Genomic DNA, 14173 nt, shown 5'->3' with positions numbered 1-14173 from the left:
CTGGAGCTCCTCTACTGCCAAGTGCCATCGACAGGGATGGAGGAATGGCAGCAGCTTTTGGGAAAGCTGGAGAAGGAAAACGTGACACTCCCGGTGCCGCTTCCCAACCCTTGGCATCACAGGCAGGAGACGCAGCTGAGCAAGTTCAACCTGACAGAGATAGAGGCTGTGTTAGGGTCCTACACCAAAGTGCTGTTTGTCAGGGACCCTTTCCACAGGCTGATCTCCACGTTCATGCAAGGCATGGGCAGCAGCCCTTCCTTCAGCAGCTTTGTTCAGGATGTTCTAGACAGTGGAGCACACAACGCCAGCATGGCTTGGAAACCTCTTGTGAGCATCTGCCTGCCCTGCCTTGTCCACTATGACTATGTGGTGATGTTCGGCTTCCTCAGGCAGGAGCTGGGTTACCTGCTGCAGAGAGCTGGGCTGCCTGTGGATAACCTCCTCCCCGAGTTCACCGACAGCCAAGTGCATTGGACCTACAGCTGGTTATCAGAGCAGATGTTCAGTGAGCTGTCCCTACAGCAGAAGCAGCGGCTGTCTCGTTTCTACCGCTGGGACCTTGCTGCTTTCCCGTTCTCCAGCAGCTTTCTGTCAGACCTCCAAGGCACCCCAGAGACCTGGTAGCAATATCCCAGCTGGAGGGAATGGTTTGGAGAGGTTTAATCCAAATGGAATTGGGTCACAGAAAGACCTTTGCTCCAGAGCTGTGTGCAGCACACTTGTCCATGTCACCGCTCCAAGAGAGCAGAGATGGACCACTGCCAGGGACAGCGTATCAAGGCTCTTCACGCAGCTGAACTGTGTTTAAATGCGGCAATAGCAGGCACTAGGGAAACACATGGCATTGGGATTTGGAAAAGTGCATGAACTGAGATGTGATGGGGTGGAACAGCTCTCGGCAAGCCTAGCAGTGTGGGATGGGGTGAGTTGGACCTCCTGCAAATCACAGCACCATCCACCCACACTCTGTCTGCACTGCCATGCTGTGTTCTGGGCTCCCTTTTGGGCCAAGAGGTTTGGTGATGGCTTCCTTGGGACAAGTCTCTCCATGCAGATACAGGAAGCACTCCCAAAAGGAGCGCATCGTGTGGAGTCTGTCTGCTCCACACAGTAGGTGAGATATGGCATACCCTCCTGAGGAGCCACTGGTGATGTTCCCAACCCTTCCATGCTCAGGGAAGGACAGCCCCAGCCTATCATTCAGTTTTATCCATGCTGTGTGAACTGTTCCTGGTTTATGACCTTAACATCTCCTGCATGTTTAGGCTCAAGAGGGCCCCAGGAACACAGGATGCTTGCTCCACTCACAAGTTTTGAGCAAGGATCCCCCTTTACAGGACTGACTCAAATGGGCCGAGCCTGGCTTTCAGCTCCACTTGCTAGTGATGAGATAAGGACATGGCAACCACCTTGGCCATGGAGCTGACCTGCCTCGGGGAAGGGCCCATCCTTGCCCAACCCCAAGGACGAGCTGAAGCTGTCCAGCTTTCAGATTGTGACAGATTTTCCCATAGCACACTTGTTTCCAGAATAACTTTTAGCTTTATTTTGCAGTGTTGTGACATTCACAGAGAATTCCACACACATTCATGTACAAAGACACTGATTTGACAATGCTCATTAAAGACCAGTAGTGAAAAACCCTGATTAGAATCGACCTAAAACTGAAATTACTGAAAACTTGGCTTCCCTCTCTCTCCAAGGGACATGCATTTAATAACATTTAGACATCAGATCAGATGGCCTCCTTCCACCCTCACACAACCTACCCAGGTACAGCAATTATGACTTAAGTGCTCTTATTGTGCGTAATACTGTACAGTCTGGCAAGGTGGCATAGTTCCTCTTCTGAGAATACACTTCTGGAAGGACTGTAACGTTAGCCATGCATCCATACTGTATTTCATTGGGAACATTCTTCTCTTCATAAGCAGCCTTCCCTTCAGCAATTGCAAGCTGAAATCCCATGCAGGGAGATGTGTGTAACAAGATCTGATGCAGCATCTAGCAGAGGGCAGTGCCATGCACTGACAGCAGGAGACCTGTTCTCAGGCAGCTTTGTAGTGCAGTCCACATTATTCCTGCCAGCCCTCCTTCCCTAAAGTGCCTGGCATTTAGTTCCACAGGAAACCAATGTATGAAATCTTAAGACACCAAGAGGTGAAATGAAAACCTCAGCTTTGTGTTCTTTAGGGTGCCCATCTCACCCACAGGCATTACTATGATCTCTCTGTAAACTCCTATTAGTCTCCAAGCTTCCCTTTTTCCTACACCCTCAAAACCAGTTTCTGTAGTTACTTTGCAACCCTGATTTTATGCTATCCCCCCTCTCTCAGGTGTTTGATATAATTTACTTTCAATTCCAGTGCATCCCAAAAGGAACTGGTTTCCTCCTTCCACCAGCTATTGGCTGTGGAAGGGTAATAAGAGGGCCCTGAGCTGCAGTGAGCTTGAGGACAAGGACTGGGGCCTGGGAAACAGTGGCTCACTGGTGCTGCAGCAAAAATGTCTCCACAGGCTAAGGTCTGCACTGACCTATCCTGCTCTGACCACTGCACATACACCTCATGTGGCAAATACACTTCAGATTAACACACAAAGCAAATAATGAAAGAGACACTTGACACATCTCCTTTACAAATGCCACCTGACCAGGCAGTCACTGTGACTGTGAGACACACAAACCCCTCCTGAAATGATGGAAAAGGTGCCTCCAGAACCATGAGGGATAAAGAGCACTCCCTCATCCTGCTGGTGACATCCCACCATGTCCCAGGACACCCACAGGTCTCTTGTGAACACTGGTGGCTTTCCCCTGAGACAACGCTGGAAGCTCCTCACCATCATCCTCTTTGCCCATAGCTCCCCATGTTCTGTATTAGCACATGTTCTATGCTTAAGAAACAGCAATATCATATTTCAATGAACAAAACAATTACATAGCAAGCCCAGCAGGCACAAAATACTTTCTGCAACTCACATACACAACTGTGCTTCTCCTAGGTGGTAGAACCATAATATTTTAAGCCAAGAAATAAATCTGCACATTTCCAAGCTATATACCCCGGAGTGTTTAAAGAACATATTTCAAACTGTGCATACATTAAGTCCTAAGATGGAGGCCAGTTTTAAGCAGTTTGTATGTGAGCAAAACCTTGTATAAAGCAATGGAGTTACATCCTCTTGCATCATATTTTGTGGATGGCCCTAGGAGTGCAAAGGTTGAAAAAGGACATCTTCATAAAGCTGTGGGCCAGAGAAACAGATAAGAGTTGGCACATGATGAGCAGGTACAGTACATGGCTGGTATCACCTAGAGATAACATGATGCTACAGTGTTAAATGTGAGTGGCAAAACCTGTGAAGAGGGATGCTCAGCGTTAAATCCAACATGAAAAATGCATTCAACCCAGAAGACACGAGGTCATCACACAGCACATTTTTCAGACAAGCAGTCCCTGTAGCAAAACATTCTCATTCTCTTACATTCAGCAAAACCAGGATTTGTCTGGGAAAGAAGGCAAGGCAATAGGACGACAGCAAAGGACTGACCCTAGAGGGCACCCAGCGCCAGCTAATCCCCAGCTGTGTCCATCCTCTCCCTTTCCTGGGCCGGTATAAACTGCCTTGGGAACAACCATGAGTAACTTTTTCTGTCATTCCAAGATCTCTAATGTCATAGAATCATAGAATAGTTAGGGTTGGAAAGGATCTTAAGATCACCTAGTTCCAACTCCCCTGCCAGAGGCAGGGACATCTCTCTTATTTAAAGGATGGGGAAAGATGTGGAGGTGTGGGGTGGGAAAACGCTGTACTAATGAAGCAGTATCTTACTGCAAGTCTTCTTGGTATAGGTGTAGTTTTTATCTTTAATCAGTAGTACGTGAACTAAGAATTCATTAAAGCCCCAGTGCAGACAAAGCAATAGTCATTTAACATAGGATAAATCAGCGATTTTTAGGATATTCCTGTGAACCACATTTGTTAAATAGGCAAGACCACCTTCGTTAGCTTATATCAAAACTCCTCCTCATCTTTCTCTAGTGTACATCAGGCTTTGTGTGCAGAAGGGACACAACAGGGTCCAGCCCTCAGTGCCTCTCATGCCTTCCCCCATCTCAGCTAGAGGACCGTTTGGGTATAATGCATTTAAGTTCTTGGCACAGCATCACAAGGTGATCCATCTTTTCCCTACAGCAGAAAAAGAAGAAACAACCCCCCTGCTATTTCACATTGGCTGGCAATAAACATGTCTCCCATCCTTGCAGCAGTTTTAAATGAAACCTGTAAGATTTTTCAGTAACATCTGGATAACATCAGCATCCACTTACTCTTCATTTGAATTTACATCACAGCTATAATCTGGCAGCAATTCCTTCTGCTAGAAGGAAACAATGATTGGACAATGAAATGTGAAAGCTCCGTGAATCAGTGGATGAGCCGCATGAACACAGATTTATTTTTCCCATTACAGTTCTACTGCCTTGTGGTCCCTCTGTTGTCAGCTCAGTTTCAGGAGGAGAGTTTGCTCCTCAAGCTTCCCTTCTACACATCTACACACGCACGGACCACGGTTTAAAGGTCCCTGGCTCAGCAGAAGGGCACTGTAAAGAGAAAACAAAGTAAGTTAGCAACAGATGAAGGTCCTGGCCTGGGTTTGGTGTGCCCCTATGCTCCTTTTGAGATGGGTGACTTTGTACCATTGAAGACCTGAGCTCATACCCCAGTGCTTCAAAACACAGAAATGTCTGTCTCATTGCACCCCTATTAGAGGCTGGGCCTGGCTCTAGCTGAAGGGCTGATGGTCAACAGCCTATGCAAGCTCTCAAACCCATTTCCAAGTCCTCCTCCCAGACAGTGATGCAGATATCAGGTGAGAATGACCAAGATAACCAGGTTTTGCTGTTAACTACAAAGGGGTTCAAGCTGGCAAAAATCTGAAGGATGCCCACATGGACAGACAGCTGTTTCTTGAGTACACTGCAATCAGCAGGCCCCTACATATGCTAGTGGTGGTGATACCCTGAGAGAAGATAGTCAGGAGCATCAGGACAACAAGTCAGGGCCTTTGTTCTACACTTGGAGGACTGAAGGATGAACTGCAGCTTCATGATACTGTATAGCAACCCTTCTTGCAACAGGAGCCCTAGCAGTGCTGGTCTGTGGATTGGCCTCTCATTTGGTGGCATATTAAATGAAGAATAACACCCATGAAATGAACCCCATCTGCTTAAGCAGGGCCACAGCCTCTGATCTTGCCTTATCCCAGACCTGGGCCACTGTGACCAGCACACACACTCCATAATACGAGGTAGGAAGCAGACGATGGAACCAGAAGCTATTACCATTTTGGTGAAGATATCCACACAAGCATTGCGGATCCTCTCTGGCGTGGCAGGACTGTCCAGCCTGAATGGCTCAGTCAGGCCAGAGTCCTTCCTTGCTGAGTAGATGGCATCTTTAATGGCATAGAACACCGAGGCAGACAGGAATAGAGGTGGCTCTCCCACAGCCTAGACAGAGTACAAGCAAGAGTGAGGCTGCAGCCCAAAACAGTCTTGGCCCTTGAAAAACTAATGAAGCTAAAGAAAGATGACCAAGCCCTATGTGACAATCAGGAATTGTTTGCATTCCTCATTCCTTCTTCGTAATGTCTCAGTCTCCCAGATGTGGTCAAGAAGCAAAGGCCAAGCCAAAACACCCCCTTGTCTTCCAGATGTGAGCCTTAGTCTACCAGATGTGATCAGTGGGGAAACATGAAGCTAAAACAGCCTCCAGTCAGCCACATATCAGTGAGGCAAGACTGAGCTAAACCAGCTCTCAGTCCATTTAAAGAAGAGACAGTAGGAAAACACAAGCTGTCTGGCACAGCAAGGCTGTTATGAATTAAAAGGGGACTAACCCATTCCCACAAACTTTGGGATGGTGCTAAAACTGCAGCAAAGGGAATGCAGATAATTCAGTGGTGAGTTGTCTGGGCAGAGACCATGATGCTCCATCACTAGAGGTCCTTGTCAAACTAGCAGGAATGCCTTCCTCAGGGATTACACAAGTATTATGTAGCACTGAGGCTCCTGCCAGCCCCTTTTTTCTCAATTGCCATCACCACTGATCACCCCAAAACTTCTCCTTGATGAAGATGTTTCTGTGGATGAAGGGGAAATGGGAATCTCTAAGGAAGCGGGCCAGGCATATACAGACTAGAATGTTAGATGGCCTCTAAATGCTCTGTTGAACCATAAGTAAAGCAAATTCATTGATGTTGTACATGCAGCCCCGCTCTGTGCAGCCCTCACTAACTGCAGAGAGCAGCACTGACTGCAGTGGGAACAGCTGAAGAACACATGGATTAATAATGGACCTTTAAGGGTATCATGAGCACTGAAACAGTAAAGAAACAAACCATCAGACACAAGATGTTGGTATATCAGACCTGGGGAAACAGCACTGCTGGAAATGTTACCTGCAGTGGTGGCTCTGGTGCTAGGGAATTGCAACCAGGGAACTGACATACAAGGGAAGGCTATGGCCTCTGTTATGGCAGTAAAGCCACTTCAGTTCTGTCTAATGGACAATCAGGACAGCAATGTGCAGGTCATTTCAGTTCTTCCTAACTATAAAGGATAATATGCATCCCTCTGGTAAGGAAGGAGAAAGCATCCAGATCCCAGAATACACCCAGCATAGCAAGATGAACTATGCACATACATCATTACTTCATCACACGCAGCACCACAGAGTTCTAGAGCAGGAAGAGGCCTGCAGATCTCACAGGTATACCTTGGATGAATAGACTGCTTTGCTGTTTGGACAGTCACGGAGAAGAGACACATAGAATTCCGTTGGGATGTCTCCAAATGCTGGGATTTTATACATCCCAGGCCCTCGAGTATACAGGTTTCCTTCAGGAGAATAGCGCAGCTCCTCCATGGTGAAGAGCCCAAGGCCTTGGACAAATGCTCCTTCTATCTACAAACACATCCAAACAAGGTTACGTATTTTTTGCTGCTGTTCCTCCCTGCACTAGAACAAACAGTGATGATTTCTGCCAGAGTTTCCAGCCCTCCCCTCCGGACTAATTTCCCACTTTTCATCCCTAATCCCTTATCCCTTCTGCTGAGTACAGCTTGGCAGCTTTGCACAATCCCTGTGTTCCCATGAAGATGTGGCTGCATTGCCCTGGCAGGTGAAGCAGTTTACAAATACACACAAAGAGATACACTGCAAAAGCAGGACAGGAATTCTCCAAGGAAGCAAGGGAAAAAAGGAAACCAATGCCAAAGTATTCATTCTTTCACAGGCAGGTTACCACTGAATGAGTTGTATTTGCTGGTAATTCAAAGTACAAGAAGACTGAAGATGACATACCTGAAGATAAACTATTCTACACTTTCTATTTCAGTATAAATGCTTTCCTAAGTACTGCATATTCACAGGTGACCAGCACAGACACCTGCAAAAAACACTCCCATATCCATTCAAATACCAAAGACCACTGTTAATTTTAAGAGGGGGAAAAAGGGGGGAAGCAGCTACGAGAGGAGGATGTGCTTGAGCAACCTGACATGAAGCAGCTCTGCTCTGTGTGCTCACAGAGGCAGAGCAGTCTAAATCTCTGGCATGAACACTCATAAATCTAGCTCTCTGTACTTCTGCTCCTGCAGTCACACAATATCCTTTCCTGTGCCCCCAGATCCTCTGCAGCAGCTTCTCAAAGGACACAGGAAATTGAGATGTCTTTGACAGGCTCTGTATAGCCCATCTCTTTGTACCCAAACTGACAGGCTGTGAAGATGGAAAGGCTCCTTCTTCCCTTGGCCACTTCCAGAAAAGTCTCTTTCAGGAAAAATGTTGCTTTCAATGAAGTTTCATTTTAGCTAAAGCAGCAGGAATCACACTACATCAACATCTAGAGTTACCATGGGAGCTAAAATGGCTAGATTAGCATGTGCAGACACCTAACATTTTATCTCTTAGTACATCAAAGCTTGTGTTTATTACCTTTATTTGCTGAGAGCTATCATTGTGATTACTACTGCACAAAATATGGACTTAAGCTTGTCCCTGCCCAAGGAATTTGCAAGCTAAGTGACTGGTACAACTTCCTATTGAGATTCCCACACAGCAGTAGCTGGAGGACAGAATCTCTATTCACAGAAGAATTTTCACTGAGTTAAGTGGGACTTGATGTTGACAGATGGGAGTGTGGGATTTAGTCTCATATGCCACACTGCAGAAACTGAGCCTGGGATGAGGTTATTCCATCATATTAGTATTTTCTGGATTCATTCCTTAGGCAAGGCAGATGCTGACAAGCACCAGTGTGGTGGTAATTGGGGAATATCCTGCAGTCTTAATGTCTGAGGCAAATCTGTGCTTATTGCCTAGTTAAGTCAAACTGGTTTTCATAGCTAAGTATGCCCCACTGGATACCCAAGTTTAAAATGCTCTGTTTGCAAACACACAACCTGTAGAGGGATAATGGCTGATGAAGAAAAGCCTGAGAGTAGCGTGGGTACTTCAGCATGGTAAAAATAGCAACACTATTTTACTTACCTGTCCTATATCTATGGCTGGGTTCAGACTGGTACCAACATCCATAACAATGTCTGTGCGAATGTTCTGAAAGGCAGAAAGAAAGAATAAATCAGCACAGAACGCTGCAGCTTGTACACCCTGGTCTTGTATGAGGAGGAGCAATATATCCAACCACTACCCACACTTGGCCAGCATTCAACCATCTACCTGAGCTCAACTGACTTTTAATCTGAGGGTCATCCCTAAAGTAAACTAAAGGATTTCCCCAGAGATCCATGGACCCAGTTTACATTGGTTCCCAGCTGCTCGTGTCAGTGCTCTGCATCTGAGCATAACCAACTAGGACAGATTCTGATGAGATACTTTTTCCTCTTTTCTTTCTTTCTGAAAGTCTTTGGTGTGATTTGTAATGATTAACTCAATTCCAGCATGTTGCTGCTCTTTTTGTGCTAACACAGGGCTGCTATCTCTTAAGCAAATCCAATAACTTTTGCAATCATTCATTAAAGCCTCCTAATACCCCCCCCAGGGTAGCCAATTATCGGTTTATTATACTTTACGGATTGTTGCACTGTGGAACAGAGGAGTTAAGAAATGCGCTGAAGGTCACACCAGACCAATGGCAGAGCTAGGAACAGGCTGACACCCAGTATTTGTTCTAACTCCCTGTGAATGTTTCCTTCACCTAAACACAGAGGGCTATTTCACTGCTGACCCCCTCACCTTGTGGTCACCTGTCAGGCAATCTATCTCAACCTCAGAACAAGCAACGCCATAACTGAAGTAGCAGAACGGTTTCCCTTCATTCTTCTCAAAGTCGTAGCCAAGGTCAGGAATTCTTCACACAAAGGAAAACAAAACCACATTTCATTCAATGAACAGTCAAAATGAATACAAGCACACTGCAAGAAATCCTTATTCACTTTTGTTTCAGCCCTTCTGTCAAGCCCATGCTAAGAAAGTATAAACAAGAGATCTGCTAAAGCTGCTCTGTATTCCAAAACCTGATTGAATCTATCCAACTATTTTAGCCTTTAGTTTCCCATGAATCTCAGGGCTTGTGATGACTATTATGAATTCATTCCTACCAAGCCAGTAGCAAATCTTTAGCTTTTGGAGTGCAGTTGAACATTTCTTGGAGGTCATTAAATTTCGGAGCATGAGCAAGTTGAACCAGAAACTGGATTAAGCTAAGACGTGATTTAAGCACAGTTCACGGCAAACTTTGTATCTGGCATTTTATACTTTATCTGAAAACTGGATTATTAAAATACTGACAGTCAATTGGTTAACAGAAAAACACATTTCAGAGATGCAACAGAAATGAGCTCATATTGTATTTTAGTCCTAAATAAGCTCTCCAGCACTGTGTTTAGTTTGCTTTATGTTAACCCCTCTGCCTCTAGGATGATGGATCTCTGGTTTCCTCTAGCAGCAAAGCTAAGAAAAGTTGCTCATTTCAGAACTGCACAGGAACCAGCCACAGTTTAAAGTGGGAGAATGAAACGAGAAGCACTGGTATCTGCTCATGCCACAACAAACGGGATACTGCTCCAGCCAATTGCCATAAGAAGCTTTGTCCTCAAGGACAACCCCTGCCTCCTTCTTCCCCTGCATGATGGTTCTAGTGCAAAACTAAGTCATGAGGTTGACACAGAGCAGAGCCCCAGGCAAAGCTCTGATTTCATTTATGCCTCCTCAGACCTAGGTCACCTAGAGTGAAGTTAGATCTACTTCAGATTTACATGAGATTTGAACTTGGCCTCAAGAGCTGTGCTCCATCAGGAACTGATTCTCTGCAGCCAGGATAGTGTTAACCTCAGCTTAACATTCCTAGGTAGGAGAGGGAATGCAGCCCCAGGTTAAAGCAGAGTCAGGGGATAGTGGCTGTAAATCCTCCCAGAATTTCCCATTGTGCCTTCACAGTGTGAACATTCACTCACCTATAAAACCCCGTTGCCGACAGACTAACACAGTTCTCATACGCAGCTTTAATCTGGCAAAGTGAACAAGAGTTTGAAAACAGTAATCGTTCAACCACAGCAAATGAGCTACCCCAAACACATTTCCAGGAGAGCATGAATAGAAGGTGTCCAGTGACACACAGCTTTCATGCTACCCAGCACCAGCAGCGCAAAGGAAAACATCATGATGCAGCTGCTTCCCCAAATAGCCCTGTCAGCAGCTACCAAGGGCAGAACTTGCCCATTGGCAGGGGGATAAGACTTGCTCTTGTTTGTGCAGCTCTCAGCTACAGGTTAGACTTTCAACCTGAGACAAAGGTTAAACTGACAGTCATCTTGACTTCAATGAGGCCAGGGGAAATCCTACTCTGACTTGCAAATCACAAAGTCAGAGCTCCTCTCTTGAGAACTTGGATCTGAAAATGGCCTGAGAGCTTACAGCACACTAATCTCTTACTACTGAGGGTACAAAGGTATTGCAGCTAAGGAGCACTATAGGATGTGGATAGCAGCTCACAAAAAGTCATTTTTGTAACAGAATCCCTTCATTACAAATAAGGTTTCTTCCTGTCCAAGGCTGTAGCCTGAAAGATGTATGTACCCACTCAAGACTTCTATTTGACCAAGTTTGTCATGGACAGGCACCAGGATCTGGAGAAATCTCAGTATTAAAGTCATAACTGATGTTCTGGGGATGACCTCTTGCAAGTGTTGGTTACTTCCCTTGCCAGGGTTCTCTGTCAGTGTCTTTGCACAGATCTTTGCTAGCAGAAGGCTGGAGGATATACCTGCATACAGGGTTTGCCAACTCAAACAATCTCTGACAATGCCCATTTATCTTGTGACAGATACAGGCAGCTTACCCAGTCTTCCCAGGATCCTTTGGGATTAGACTGTTTGATCGGCTCAAGTCTTTTCAAGATGGTTTGACATGCATTCTGGAAACAAAGAGAAGCAATATTTAAAGATCTGAAAAGTCAGCTTATAGCATGAAAAGCCTTATAGGAGTTTCAAAGACGTTTCTGTTTCAATCAATATTGCCTTTAGGATTTAGGCCTATCATAAAAAGGAACAAAGTTCACTAACAGATATCTTGCTATGCAGGAAGAAACGCTGACTGAAAAAGACGTTAAAGCAGATTGACTATGCTGATAGTAGAAGGGAACCCCAAATTCAGTACAGAATATTTAGGACCATGACAGAAAATATCAGAAGTCCACCCATTTATACAGTAACTTTATCTGTACCAAGTCATAGCAGTACATTTCAGCACACCTAGCAAGATGATCCTGTAACACTGAAAAAATGTGTAACATTCTTGCCTAAATTCAACATACTCAGACAAGCTGTGCAGAGAATAAAAACAACTTAATTCTTTTACTTCAGGTTACACTTCCCATTTTCTTTAAACCTGAGAATGATCAATGCTAAATTCCTCTTTTCAATGAAAAAGTCACATACCCTGTAAATATATGCATTGGTAACTCCACCATGTCGGAAACAATCATGATCACACTATTGCTACAGAAGGATGTTTGCTCTGAGTGTATCAACATTTACAGGTCTTTGATTCTGAAGTACAGCCCACAAACCATCTGTTACCAAGATCTGCAGCACAATATATTTGATATGGATAAGGCTGCATTAATTACTAAGAAGCCAGCTATTTAAATGGATGTTTTGTTCTGCTCACTTTGAGAAATCATAAGTACTCCAGTTTAGAACCACAAAAGGACTAGAGGAAAGTTTTGAACAACTAAAAAATACAGTCATTCATCATCTAACAATGCTAGCAGTTGTAACAGGTAAAGAATTTGTGAGGTATCCTTAGGCTGGAATTGCCTTTTAATGGATATGTTTTCCTTGAGCAACAGATAAACACACATCAAACTTCCATGTTCTCCAGTCCCAGCTTACAACCCACTAGTTCAAGTAACTCAGTTTCCTTACATGAACGGCCATCCCATTGATGTCGGCACTGACAGATGCAGCTGTCGGGGAGGTATTTGGGACAGTGTTTGTGCTGGTCTCACTGATGTAAATTTTGGAGGTGGGGATTCCCAGTGATCTGCTAGCAACCTGCAGAGGAAAAGTAAACAATGGATAAGCAGCAATTCCTATACATGACCATTATTCATAGCTTACACTGCTAGCACTGCAACCTCTACCCTCTCCTGTCCTAAATCTCATTTTCCTTGAGGCTTCGGTTGATTCGGTGACTGAGCACTAGCCAGAACATTAAGTTTGTCCTTCACAGACTGAATGTGACCATATATACTTTTGCCACAATGACAAACATTCAATTCACTACTGTGAGACTAAATTCTTCTCTCAACGGTTGTAAGAATCAGAGGATAAAGAGCCCTATTAGATTCCCCTTTCATTTCCCTGCCAAAGCAGTATCACTCCCTTAAGTCTTTTTAGCTACAAAGGCGTTAGCATATATAGATATGTATGCTTGCAATACAACCAATTTTTGCATAAAATATATGTAAACTGCAGTTTTATGGGATGAAATGAAATTGTTAGAGAAGCTAGATTGTAAGCATAACCTGCATTATCTACATAATAAACAGTTCAGATGATTAAGAACCTAATTCTCACACTCAATAGTGATAATAATCTGGAAATCTAGCACTGCTGCTGAAACAGTGAAGATGAATTAGTCATGATTTGCTACCCTCCACATGCACAGAGAGGAAGCAGCAAGCTGTCTGAGGCAATACTGTAGACTGAGGGCAATTTTCCTGACAAGATGTCTCATTTGGTTAAGAAGTCCAAACTCATTCTTACCTGAATCATCTTGGTGTGAAGTCCTTGACCCATCTCAGTACCCCCATGTGTAAGTAACACAGAGCCATCTGTATACACATGGACTAGAGCTCCAGCCTATAAAAGGAACAGTAATCCAAGACTCATCATAAACGAACTAGTGAAGTACTTAGCAGGATTTCAGTTACAAATTACAGAGAGAACCGGTTTGGAACTAGACCAATATTGTTCTTTGGTGTAATTAAAGCCACTAGTTTACACTTGAGGTGGGTTTGGGTTAGTCTCATCAACTCACTAGCAGTTCCAGTGACACAACAAACTTCAGTCAGTATTGTCAGCTTAGAAAACAGGTGAAGTAACCCAAACCTGTCCCTTCACCTGAACTTGCTAACACCACTGAGAGTCTATCAAGTCAGGTCAGACAACAGAAACAGTGCTGACTGTTGAGGAAGAGAGGATAGGTAGGGAAAATAACACAATACCATGGAAACATAGCTGCACCATGGTGTCTTTTGGACAGCATGAACTGGTAACTGCTGTGTTGCTCACTTTATTTTGCAAAACACATGCTCTTCCTTGACTAATTGACTACTACTCTGAAAAGCTCCAGTTTGGCACAAATGGAGGAGGGCCTGGGGGAGGCAGTGTAAATCTAGCTTCTCTGCTGAAAAGATGAATGACACTTACAGACCTGGTTCAGAAACGGGATAGTGAAACTGATGCCAAATTTGGTAGGAATGATGCACATCCCTCTCTTCTTCCAGCGATTCTGCCTGCAGGGAAAGAACGTTATTCGTATACTCATGAGGGCTTTCATTGCCACTCAATACTATGGTTCCCTCTGACAGCTTAGGTACCAAAGCAGAAACAAAGCACCTGAATGCAATATAGATTGA

The 14173-nt window shown here is 44.6% G+C and overlaps 1 protein-coding gene across 2 annotated transcripts in view; it reads right to left on the bottom strand.

Annotated features, from left to right (window-relative positions):
• Positions 1-1525: 1525 nt before the first annotated feature.
• The window catches only part of XDH (xanthine dehydrogenase), a 52621-nt gene continuing 39973 nt past the window's right edge, over positions 1526-14173 (bottom strand). For both annotated transcript variants that reach the window (XM_034060552.1, XM_034060551.1), the window contains exons 28-37: positions 13969-14050; positions 13299-13394; positions 12456-12584; positions 11369-11443; positions 10485-10537; positions 9265-9379; positions 8560-8625; positions 6784-6972; positions 5349-5516; positions 1526-4607 (exon numbers count right to left, since the gene is read on the bottom strand). In XM_034060552.1, coding sequence (XP_033916443.1) covers positions 4557-4607; positions 5349-5516; positions 6784-6972; positions 8560-8625; positions 9265-9379; positions 10485-10537; positions 11369-11443; positions 12456-12584; positions 13299-13394; positions 13969-14050 — 1024 coding nt within the window. In that variant the 3' untranslated portion in view covers positions 1526-4556. The remainder of the gene's footprint in view (positions 4608-5348; positions 5517-6783; positions 6973-8559; positions 8626-9264; positions 9380-10484; positions 10538-11368; positions 11444-12455; positions 12585-13298; positions 13395-13968; positions 14051-14173) is intronic.

This window comes from Melopsittacus undulatus, chromosome 3, assembly GCF_012275295.1.
Source record: "Melopsittacus undulatus isolate bMelUnd1 chromosome 3, bMelUnd1.mat.Z, whole genome shotgun sequence".
Classification (NCBI taxonomy): domain Eukaryota; kingdom Metazoa; phylum Chordata; class Aves; order Psittaciformes; family Psittaculidae; genus Melopsittacus; species Melopsittacus undulatus.
This window is presented reverse-complemented; position numbering and strand designations above follow the sequence as displayed.